Below are 12,653 nucleotides of genomic sequence, written 5' to 3' on the forward strand. Positions count from 1 at the left end.
GAAATCCCGGTTTTTCTCAAAAAAAAATCAGTAAGTGTGAATCCTGTCTCTCATAATTACCCTTACTGCTTTTGTTACATTTGTTTTTTTTAAACACAGGCAGGAGAGCTGCCGATTACACTGAAAAGAAGATAAAAACACAGATTGAGCAATACAACAAGAAATACAAACGCAGCAATCCAACACCAAACCTCTCAACAAACATATCACACCACTCAAAACACACCCCAAACATGAAGCTAACATTCCAGACAGGGAGACCACTTAGTCCTCGCAATCTCCACAACTCAAACGCCATCGTTGGCTGCCGTTTGCTTTTGTTACATTTGAGTATATAATGAGATCTATTCTATTCTTGAGGAGATCAGCTATATACATATGACTAGATTAGGTTATACTCATATGGTTCTTCGTTGAAGAACAGAAGTGTTAAATGATTATGTCATAAGTTAATGTATTCGCAAAAAATTGTAAGTTAATCTGTTTGCATTCATGATATATGTATTTAAGTGAATTAAATCTAGATGCGCTAATACTTCCAATAGTAGTACCCATCTGGTGAGAGAGAAATCCAAATGCCAAATTAAAGGAGAGTTTGTTGCTTCCTAGCTGCAGGCGATCGAATGCGTGTACGTTCATGCTTGCGTGGCACTAGGCATGCGAGGACTCAATCTCTTCCTTACGATTCCTGGCCAATTCCCTGGCCTGGGAGCATGCCACGTCGCCATCCGCTCCCGGCCGTCCGATCAGCGGACAGCCAAGATCAAGCTTTCCTCCACCATTTTACAAAAAAACCCTCAAACTTTCTAGAAATAAAAATCCGCCGTCCATCCCTCTCTCTCAGAAAATTTTACAAAAAAGCCCCTAAATTTTTTCGAAACCATCCAGCAGTCCACCACCACCCGGCCTTTTCGACGCTGTTCATCCACAACATCGCCGCAAACCCTCGTCGCGCCGGTATAGCTGGCCAACTGGGCCGAGCCCGTTGGGCCAGCACGGGCCCGGCCCAAGAAAGCACGGCACTAACCCGGTCCGACCCGGGAGCATGCGGGCTAGTGCCGGGCCCGTGCCAGGCGCCGGGCCGTGCCTGGGCCGCGATCAAGGCCCGCGGCACTAGCACGGGACCGGCCCGATAGAAGCGGCAGCACGAGGAGGCACGGCCTCGGCCCGTGAGGCATGGAGGCGGCCCGATGGGCACGCCGCAACCTCCCCCCCACGCCCCCGGTGACCGTTGGATCGTCCCGTTGGGGAGGCGATCCGCCCGTTGGTGGCTGGGCTATATAAGCCCCGGCGCCGGCCACCCTCCCTCCCAACTCTAACCCTGATTCATTTCCTCCCCCCGGCAGCCGCTCGCCTCGCCTCTCTTCTCGTCTCTGATCTCTCACCCTCTCCCCTCGTCTTCCTGAGCTCCGGTGAGAGGCCGGGGCCTGGTGCTGGCACTAGCAGACGGCACGGCCTTGGAGACCCATCATCTCGATCTCGCACAGACCATGTAGCGTCCTCATCTCCTTGTCGTCATCCTCGTCATCTCCGTCGCCATCGCCGCCGCCGGACTCTGGTGCTCCGGATCCGGATCTAGCGTAAGTGAAACGAATCCTCTCCCTCTCGTTCGCTCTCTCTCAGTCTCAGACTCTCACTCACTTCTTCAGTTCTTCTGTAGATGTAGAAGGGATCCGTTGAGGAACCAGGGCCGAAAGCGGAGGGCTGGATCCGTGCTTCATCCACATCGCCAGTGCACCTGGTGCTCCAGCTACAAAGGTAAGTCCCAAACCCTAACCCTAATCCTAGATCCAATCATCCAGTACCGTTTCTTCTCCAAGATTTAACCCTAACCCCTGTTCTTTTCTGTGTTGCATTGTAGCTGTTGAGGAACCAGGTCACTGGCGCTTGAGCATGGCCGGATCTGACAAAGAGACGGTGGAGGTGGGCATGAACGAGGAGCGGCGGTTGTGCGGCTTGGCCTGAGATGACGACGAGGACAACATGGACGAGGACCGCACGGCCCTATTCGGCGCAACCGCTGATGATGCTATTCCCGTCGACGGCGACGGCGAACATGTTGAGGAACCACCTGCACCTGATGGTAACACCGCCAAGCGCCCACGCCCCTCTACCTCTCCTGTCTGGGCTGACTATGAGAAACTATTCAAGGAAATCAATGGTAAGACGGTCAGGTATGGAGCTTGATGCCTTCACTGCTCTAAGGTCTACTCTGCTTTCTCTAGTGGTGGCACTGGTCACTTATCCCGGCACATTTTAGTTTGCGTTAAGAAGCGTGAAAAGGATCGCATGTCTCAGTCTCAAATCTCTTTTACTTCTGATGGTAGTATGCGTACTTGGGACTACTGTCCTATGCGCGCTCGTACTGAACTTGTTCGATTGATTGCTAGACTTGATGTTCCTATCTCTCTTGGTGAATCTGAGGCTTTTGTCGAGTACATTAAAAATGCTCACAATCCTAAATATACTAAAGTGTCTAGGCAAACCACCTCTAGAGACATACTGAAGTACTTCACTGATTGCAAGGCTAAACTTGTTGAGACTTTTACTACTTCTGTTAACTATGTGTGTCTAACCTCCGACATTTGGTCTGGTAATACCAAAGAGGATTACATTAGTGTTGTTGCTCACTACATAAACTCTGACTGGCAACTAGAGAAGAGGGTGCTTGGTCTGGTTCTTATTGATGTGTCCCACAATAGGACAAAATATTGCTGACCGTGTAGCATCTGTTCTTGCTGATTATGGTTTGTCTGAAAAGGTGTTTGCTGTTACTTTGGACAATGCATCGTCTAATGCATCAGCCATGCATAAACTGAAACCTATTCTGTCTAAATACCTTGGTCTTGAAGTAATTGATGAATCAGAGTATGCATCATCTAGTTTAAACAATGCAGTCAATTCTATATTCTTGCATCAGCGTTGTGCATGTCATATTCTGAATCTGATTATCAAGGAGGCACTAACTACTCTTAAGCCTTTGATAGAAACATTTAGAACTGCAATATCATTTTTAAATTCATCTAATCAGAGGATTGCTGCATATAAAAGCTACTGCATTGCAACTGGTGTTAGGCCTAGAAAGTTTCAACTGGACATGGAGGTTAGGTGGAATTCTACCTACCTAATGCTTAAACATCTGTTTCCTCATAAGTCCCCTTTCACTACTTTCATCCAAGCTCAGTATCCTAGGGATGAAGGTGAGCCTTTGCTGTTAACTGAGGATCATTGGATGATGGCACAAAAAGTGCTATCCTTTCTTGAGTTGTTTTATGATGCTACTGTCACATTGTCTGGTGTGTACTATCCTACATCTCCACTTATGATTCATTATCTTGTTAAGATTTCTCTGCACCTAAAAAACTATGCTAATGATGTGCACATCAGATCTGTGGTGCAACCTATGATAGACAAATATAATAAGTATTGGAGGGACATACCTTTGCTTTACTCTTTTGCATTCATCTTGTACCCCAGAGCTAAAATGAAAGGTTTTACTAGGGTGCTAAGAAGGCTAGGTAATCTCACCAGTACTGATTATTCTGCTTATTTGGTTGGCACTAGAGCTAGACTTGCTAATGTTTACAATAAATATGATGAGAAATATGGTGCTGTTAGGTTGAGGAGGACTGACCCTCCTGTCCTGTCTGGTAAGTCAAGATCTGCTTGGGATGAAATATATGATGATGATGGTCCTGTTTTGGGTGGTGGTATCTTGCCTGGTAATCCTAACATGTCTAGAGATATATCTGCAACTTCTCTACTGAATGCAGTAAGGTCATCAGCTTCTAATGCTTCTGAACTTGTGTCCTACTTGGACTGTGACACTGTAAACCACCTAACTGATGACTTTAACATCTTGGACTGGTGGCATCAGCACAAACTTACATATCCCAGTACTGTCAATCATGGCTAAAGATATCTTAACTATTCCTGTGTCTACCATATCTTCAGAATCCACTTTTAGTATGACTGGCAGGATTATCGAGGAGCGGCGAAGGAGTTTGAAGCCTGAAATGGTGGAGATGCTGACCTGCATCAAAGCCTGGGAGGCTGCAGAAGCAAGACTGCAACAGAATGTGGAGGACAAGGAGCTTGAGGAAGCTTTTGAAAAACTTTATCTTGATTCATGATCATTTATGTAATGACCTGTAATATTTAGGACTTGGACTCTAGAACTTTAAGTTTGAACTGTGATGTAATGAACTACTTAATTGGAGCTTGGCTGTATTCATTTTCCCTCTCTAGGGTTTCTCACAAGGGTGAGTTTTACCTAGAGAGGTTTTTAATGAGGCAGCCATAGCACAAGCTCCTAATAAAATTGATTTTTTGTTAACTGTTTGAGTTTGGTTTGTGTCTGAGTTTGATTCAGTTCAATTTTTTATCTGTTATTTGCTTCTATATGTTTGAAACTTGAAAGTGCTTGAAATTTAGAGTTGAATGTTGTGTTTTGGCACTATAGTGCTAGTGCCGGCACTGGCACTACTGTGCCCCTTGGCACGGCACGGCACGACAAAGTGTTAGCCGTGTCGTGCTAGTACCTTGACACCGGCACGGTGGCACTACTGGGCACGACACGGCTAGTTTGCCGTGCCACTTAGTGCCGTGCCGTGCCGTGCACGGGCCGTGTAGTGCCGTGCCAACACGTTTGGACAGCTATACGCGCCGGCCCCGCCAAGACCAAGCTCCACGCCGTCGCACCTCGCCTGAGCCGGTCTCCATTGCATCCTCTGGCTGAAGCTCTCATTCTCCCTCCACCTCTCTTGCCTGTTGTCGTACTGAGGCAGAGCGCCGCCTCGGCCATGGACGCCACACGCCAGCATCGAGCACCGCTCACCACCAGCCACACGCCACCGCCTGCCGTTGCCGCTTTGCTCGCTGTCGTGCACCACCGAACCAGTGCCGCGCCCACCGCTCAACCATGCCGACGCCTCACAGTTGAAGCCGCAGCCACGCCCACCAGCTCCGTCCCGCTCCTCTGCTCCGCCCGCGCCCTGCCAAAGCCACCTCCCCGTACCACTCCTGCACCACCGCCCAACACGCCATGACCGCCGACGGCCTGCTCTTTCTCTCTCCTATTCTCTCTTTCTTCCTATTTCCCCCCTCCTGTTTTCTCGGACGGCGAAGACGATGGGCAAGCAGCACTGTGAACGAACACCTCCACCTTATCCCTTCCCACCGACCCCACCAGTCATAAGCACAGCCCCTCTTCCCTTCCTCCGTAAACCCGGTCCAATGAAATAAAGAGAGAGAAAGGCAAGACCCCAGATCGGCTCATGTGTCCATGGGTCCACTGCCAGTTAACCTGACTGCACTCCGGACCCCAAGGGTCAGCTGCCGGAGAATTGCTAGGAGCACCTGGAAAATGTACACAAGATCGTGAAACTCCATTTTCCATGTATAGAAAAATTCCCAGAAAATTTCTAAATAAACTAGGTACACCCAAGACCCTACCCAAATATTTCGACCACCATTGCATTCACCAAATTTCCAGAAATATTTTCCCAGAGAATATCCCATGTATCTTTTTCATTTTTAATCTTTGAAAAATCATACCTTGCTCATCCTAACTCGGATGATTCCACTTCCATAATTCCTCTAAAATCATGCTCCACAGTGTAGTGACTGTGTAGTTTATAATTCTCAGTATTTATGTTTGCCATAATATTGTTTGCCATAATATTTGAATTACTACTCCATGCTTATTTGACACTTTCTTTCTTTTCTTCAAGTGGTCACAAAATGCATCTCCAGATAAACATTCATTGCGGATATCATCACAAGCCTCACACTTATATGAATGAAAAACTTATATTCCTATTTTCATTGACATAAACCTGAAGTCTCAACTGCTAAAATCAAAGGGTCCTCTACTTGCCAGCACGGCAATGCCGCGACGGCTTTCTAGTTTATTCGAGTGGTGGCCGAGATGCGAATCCTTGCGGTGGTGGTGTCTCCTTCCGCATGCCACGTGGGTTGATCTCTGAAGATGAATTGGCTTTTTTCCGAGTATACAGTACAACTCAGACAATCACAACGTACGCATACTCACCCCTCTATGGACACACATACGCAAACAAACTCAGACACTCACAACATATGCATACTCACCCCTCTATGAATATGCAAACCATTGCAAGTATAACGCCGTTAAATTCTGAAAAATTCGCTCCCATAGGGAGTCGAACACAGGACCTCAGATTAGCTCCCATAGGGAGTCAAACTCAGAACCTCAGATGCTACTGAAACTTTTGTAACCACCATGCTACAGATCCTTTCGCGATGAACTGGCCATTTTGGCGAGACAGCCCCCTAAACCATTTAAAATTGGGTCAGTTGGATCCATGCCACTACAATTTCACGAAGTTGGATTTCATGTTGAAATCCATGCCATTGAGTGGCATGATTTTCAACGTGAAACCCAATTTCACGGAGTTGTGGTGGCATGAATCGAATTTTCCCTTTAAAATTCGCCCGGTACTGAAACCTACACTGAATTTTGTTTACGAAAACGTTCCATGTCGTCGTCCCTGCTTATATATTGTAAGCACCAAGCTGTACTGAAAACCATATAATTTCTCCCTAGATTCTTGCTGAACTCACGTGTACGCTCTAACGTGGCAGTTCTCCATCCACCAATTAAGAGCTACATCAGATGATCAGACTTGAAATAATTAGGGGACAGTTTGGCAGGGCTCCGGCTCCTCCAAAAACAACTCTGGCTCTGGCTCCTCCAGTGGAGCGGCTTCTCTGGTGGAGCTGGAGCCGTTTTAGAAAACATTTGGCAAAACAGCTTCACTTGTTGGATTGAGGTGGTAAAAAGTCTAAATTGTGCTTTTTTCTTTTTTTCCTTGTTTTTCCTTTTCTTTTTTCCTCTTCTTATCTATTTTCTTCCCTTTCTTTTTTTCTCCTCTCTCCGCTTATCCAGTCGCCGGCCCCTTCCTCGCGTTGCCTAGCCCCGCCGCCTCCTCCGCCGCTTGGCCTCCTCCTTCAAGCGGCGGCCCCCCGCGCCTCCTCCACTCGCCGGCGGTGGCTTGCGCCTTCTCCTCCTCCAATCGCGGCGACCCGCGCCTCCTCCTCCTCCACCCAAAGCACCGGCGTCCGGCGCCTCCTCCTCCCCGCAGCCGCCGTCGGCCACCTCCTCCGCGCGGCCGCCGCCGGCCACATCCTCCCAGGCCCCGCAGAGCGCGCCCCTAGGCTCGCCGCCGGCCACCTCGTCCCGGCCCTGCAGGCCGCGCCCGTTGGCTTGCCGCCGGACCCTACTCGTGGCCACTGCCGCACCTCCTCCCCATGGCCGCCGGAGGCCACGGTCTCCCCACGGACCGTGCGCCCCTGCGACGTCGTCGGCCGGCCACCTCCCCGCGAACCGCGCTTCGGCGAGCCCCATCCGGGGGCAGGGCTGGCAAAAGGGCATAAGGAGCCACGGGAGCCGGACGGAGCCACGATTTTGTGGCTCCACCTCGCCCGATCCGCTCCAGTCAGCGGGATTCGAGGGGCTCCAAGCTGCTCCAAGGTTGGAGCCATCCCTGAAAATGCCGTTTGGGAGGGTTCCAGCAGAAGCCGGTGTTGGAGCCGGAGCTGATGCCCTCCCAAAGAGGGCCTAGGTATAAGCAGATGCCCTCCCAAAGAGGGCCTAGGTATAAGCAGTGCATGCATCGCGCCAGCTAGAACTTTTGAGCTAGCTTTTGACTTTTGAGCTAGCTTTTGAAACGCAACATACAAATCCTGGAAGGACAAAGATTCTAGCAGCAAGAACAAAACAGACCCTAGTTTATGCAGTTTGCCTTGTGGGGGCAAGCCTGGCATTAGGACTATTTTATGTTCCAAATTCTTAACTCGATCGTTATGGAGAGACTAAAAAAAATCAAACATGCAGATAATGAGCTAAAGTAAGTTGCAGAGACCAGTGGGATCCCATCGATGGCAATGAGCATCGCTTCTCTTGTTCCTTGGGCAAATCCAGGAGCTATATATAGCTTGTGTTAATTAATATGTAGGACCCTGCAGCTAGGTTCTTTTTTTTTTTCAACGATGGCAATACATATAGCACTCAGCTTAGCTTCATATGTAGGCTGTCCATGGAACCTTGTCCCCTATTAAAGGGCCATGTTCGGTTCATAGGTTGCTTGCCATGCATTTTGTGGTGTGTGTGTGTGAGCTAGGGAAGGCAGCTCACTACCGGAAAATTGAAAGTCGCCGTGTGTCTCATAGTTCGCCGTGTGTTTTCTTTCGGGCACACAGCGAAGCCATACTTCGTCGTGTGCTTTTTCTGGCACACGGAGAAGTAATGGTTCGCCGTGTGCTTTTTAGTGGCACACGGCGAAGTCAAGCTTCGCCGTATGCTTTTTTTTGACACACGGCGAAGTAATAGTTCGCCGTGTGTTTTTTTAAGGCACACGACAATGCAATAATTTTTTTCTCCGTGTATGACGGCCGTTAGGAGGGGGCAGCGGCGTTAGGCTTTGCCGTGTGCCATGAAAAGACACACGGCAAAGTCAGACCTTCGCTGTGTGCCTTTTGAAGGCACACGGCAAAGCGGACAACAAAAAATTATCCCCTGCCCTTTATTTTTTTTCCCAATCCACAAGCAACATGTTGTTGTCCGTGTTAAAATTTGGAACATGTTTGTATTTGTTTGCTATTTTTAACTAATTAATTACATTTCAAACAATTTTTTGAATCAGATCAAATGTGAACTGCAAGTGGTTCAAATAGTAGATCAAAATGAGTGAAAAAATGATATTCATGTTATTTAGCCCAATTTAAGGCCATACCCATGAAATTCAAAGAAATTTCGAACAACTTGACCAGGAAACACGACCACGACCGTGTCTGAATGATTTTAAAATTCTAAAAAATGCAAGTGAAGTCTAAAAATTGTGAGATTTGTCAACAACTGATGATATCATATGTGGAGGCTATGGTAAAAAATTGAGTGAGTTTTGGAATTTTATCACATACGATGCTTACAAACGGAAATATCTCCGAAGAAGAATCATAGAGTTTAGAAGGATGCAGTTAGTATATTTGTGATTGTATGTGAGAGAGAAAGTGAATATATTTTTTGAATACAAACTTTTTTATACAATCTCATATGAAAAAAGGTTTTATACAAATGTCGTACAACTCGATGTAATCTTAAACTTTGCAGTTTAGAACTTTTGTATTTGAGATTATTTAATATTTTAAAATTTCATTATGAGTTATCTGATTTGAAATCATAAATTTTAAAACTTTCAAATGACCTCGGATATAAATAAGTTCTGTACTAAAGTTGTGCAACTCAACAAAATATAAAACTTTGTATTTGAAATTTTTTATTAGAGATTTTTATTACTTCTAAAAACATTATAAGCTATTTGATTTCAAATTTCAAATTTTTAAAACTTTCAAATGATCTTGGATGTAAATAAGTTCTATATGAAAGTTGTAGATCTCGAAAAGATGTAAAAGTTTCCAGTTTATAATGTTTTCGTTTGAAATTGTTTAGCCATCCAAAAATTCATTGAAAGCCAGCAGAGAAAACACAAGTGCCACGTCAGCGATCCACCCCTCAACATGGAGGCTTCTCATTGGTCCAAATCTGATCACACGGATCCCTCCCCCTCTCTCTCGTCTCTCTCCCACTGCAGCAGCAGTGCATGGCGCCTCTCTCCCTCTCTGATTCTCTCCACCAAGCAGACCAGAGCCGAGAACCTATGCCACACTAACACCTGCACCCCTCTTCTCCTTTGACCAAGCCGGCAGCAGCAACGAGTAGCCCATCCTCTCTTCCCCCCTCCGATCGCCCCTCACCGGAACAAATCGATCGACCGGTGAGAAGGGGCGGCGGGGCGAGGAGTGGTGGGACACGGCCAGCAGGAACTCCGGCAGCAAGGGGCGAGGCACAGCGGCAGCGACGGCGGCTAGGCGGGGAGTGGTGGCCGCAGCCAGCAGGAGCTCTGGCAGCAGGGGGGCGAGGCGAGGCACAGCGGCCGCGGCCGGTGGCAAGCTGGGTAGTGCGACGGTGGCCGGCGGCGAGCAAGGGGGCGCGCGGAGGCAGCACTGCGCTGGGAGTGCGGCGGCAGCGAGCTGGGCGAGCACGGCGACGCATGGCTGCGGAACCGGAGCAGGGACGCGCGCGGAGGCAGCGCTGGCCGCTGGGAGCGCGGCGGAGAAAGCGCGGCGGCGCATGGCTCCCTCCTCGCCGCGGTGCCCCTCCAGATCCGGCGCGGGGGCCTCCTCCTCCTCTGGTGGCAGGGGCTCACCTGCCTCTCCTCTCTCCGGCGGCGGTACCAGGGGTGCGGCCGGCGGTGGGGGCAGCTGGTGGATTCTTTTTAATTATTATTGAAACTTTTTGCCGTGTGTCGGATTTGGCTCACGGCGAAGCCGTCCACCCCGCCGTTACCCTGCTATTCTCCGTCGCCGCGCCGTCTCTACTTTTTTTTCGCCGTGTGTCATCAAAAACACACGGTGAAGTCTGTGCCGTGTGCCCGATAAAGGACACACAAGAAAGAACGTGTTTGCCGTCGGGAGGGTCGCTGTCGGGTCTTCGCCGTGGGCGCCCGACGGCGAACCCTTTTGCCGTGTGCTTTGGGCCTTTTGCCGTGTGTCTTTGGCACACGGCAAAGGCCCATGATCCGGTAGTGCACGGATCACTACGGAGCAGTGAGCTAGTACACACCTAGTGGCGGATGTATGATTGAGCTCCAGAGAGGCTCTCTTCTTCTTCCTCCTCCTCCTCCCATCTCCCCTTCCCTCTTTCTTCCTCCTCAAATTGTATGGAGGGCTTGTGGGGCTCCAATGGAGTTTCTGGGTAGGGATCGGAGGGCTGGAGGCTGGAGCCCCTCTGCACCCACACTGGCTCCGCCCCTGCGGACCCCTAAATGGAGTACCCAGCCATAGGACCCTGCATGATTCATCTCATTTCGCCCGGGAATCAGCGACAAGAGAGCGAATAAGACGACATGGCATGATGTTGTTTCGGCTCATGCTCTCCCATTCCTGTTGTGAATCGCCACGGCCGATGGGAGAGATGAGCCGAACCAATATCACTCATGTCTTCTTCATTCGTAGTGAACTTACTGGACTCCCATCGTCTGGACTGGTAAGTGTTCTCCTCAATACTACTGATGATACAGTCTAAGACTGGAGCTTGACGAATGGTTGGTTTGATTTTGAAAGAACTGAACCCGGCTTCTAGTTTCTTCCTTAAGATTGATTGATCTCCAAAGGGAGCTCAGTCGTTAACTATGGGTTTTCACCTCTGAGCTAATCTATATATTCTATATAGATGCAACCCACTAAGTGTCATAATTGTATTTCTCTCAATTCTCGTGATGCCACATCATCAATCCACTAAGTGCCATATTGCTATGTCATGAACCCACTAAGTGTCATAATTTCTATTTCTCTCAGTCATGTTTTTCAATATGTTGCGGTTCATCAAAAGTATAAATAAAGAAGAAGCCCAACAGCCAAATTTTTTATTTATCAATTAAATATTACTCTATGCAACATACATATGTTAAATCCCCTCCCTTTATTTTCTTTTATTATTGTCTCATGAACATTATTTTCATTTATCAATTAAATATTAGTCTATCTAATATTAATAAATAAATCCACATTTGTTTCAAAAAGAAAAACAATTAGTCTCCTATGGATATTTCTGTCTTCTAAAATTGATGCATCCCACTAGGAAATGTTAACAAAAAGAAAAACAATTAGTCTCCTATTGTATTTCTGTCTTCTAAAATTGATGCATCCCACTAGAAAATGTTAATTTATATTTCTCTCAATCCCCATTGAGCCACCAACAATGGAAGAAGCACTCATTCATCCACCTTACTATGTCTCTTCATTTCTCTCATGTTTGTAACTTGATCATCCAAGCTGTCATTTCCTTAAGTCTCTCTATCTAACAATACACTACCACCACCACCCCTTCCACTTCTCATGATCTGTAGAACCCAACGCTCTATATATTTTGCTTAGTTGAAGCCATCGTAGCGTTACACACACTCTCGACTCCATTATTCCATTCGGTTCTGGTAGCTCCTTGCCTTCTCCAGCTAGTTTTGCTACTCTTAAATTTTGTCTTGCATCACTGTGGCATGCAGGAAGAGCACCATGAAGGATTGTTCTAGGTCTCTTCTCTTCAATGTTACACATTCATTCATTATATTCTGATATTGATACTATGTTTGGTTCCTCCTTAATATTTTACTGTTTGATACAACTATATTTGTACAACTATATTTCTAATTATCAACATTTCACACACAACTGCATTCCTCACATTTCATTTTTAAAAAATATTTGCATAAATTTCGCTTAGCCAAAGAGTCGATACAAATTCGAATCACTTCACAAAATGATGCAGACTTTTTCCATTTTCTCCTAGAATAAAATTAAAGCGATCTTACCATACCAATTACGATTCCTCTTTTTATCAGTTTCGTCAACTTGAATTTTTTATATGTACTTGAATTTTAGTATTTAAGACAGATCAGGTAACATTGTATAAGCACCGATGATATCATACTGAAACATAATACGCTTCCATTTTAGATTATGCATATATTGCTAATTTATTATTCATACTGTAGGAACTTGCAATGCTAACTCAATCCATAGGAGAATTTGATGATATGGTATCTTGGAAAAAAATA

General features: G+C 47.0%; 1 protein-coding gene across 1 annotated transcript; it reads right to left on the bottom strand.

Moving 5' to 3' along the window:
• Positions 1-9,696: 9,696 nt before the first annotated feature.
• On the bottom strand, positions 9,697-10,173 carry LOC120653692 (atherin-like). The gene has a single exon (XM_039931379.1). The coding sequence runs from the start codon at positions 10,171-10,173 to the stop codon at positions 9,697-9,699; it is 477 nt and encodes a 158-aa protein (XP_039787313.1).
• Positions 10,174-12,653: the final 2,480 nt, after the last annotated feature.

Source organism: Panicum virgatum, chromosome 1N (assembly GCF_016808335.1).
Source record: "Panicum virgatum strain AP13 chromosome 1N, P.virgatum_v5, whole genome shotgun sequence".
Classification (NCBI taxonomy): domain Eukaryota; kingdom Viridiplantae; phylum Streptophyta; class Magnoliopsida; order Poales; family Poaceae; genus Panicum; species Panicum virgatum.

Bases quoted from the DNA above. Each gene is read 5' to 3' on its own strand.
- LOC120653692 (XM_039931379.1), bottom strand. From the start codon at position 10,173: ATGCGCCGCCGCGCTTTCTCCGCCGCGCTCCCAGCGGCCAGCGCTGCC.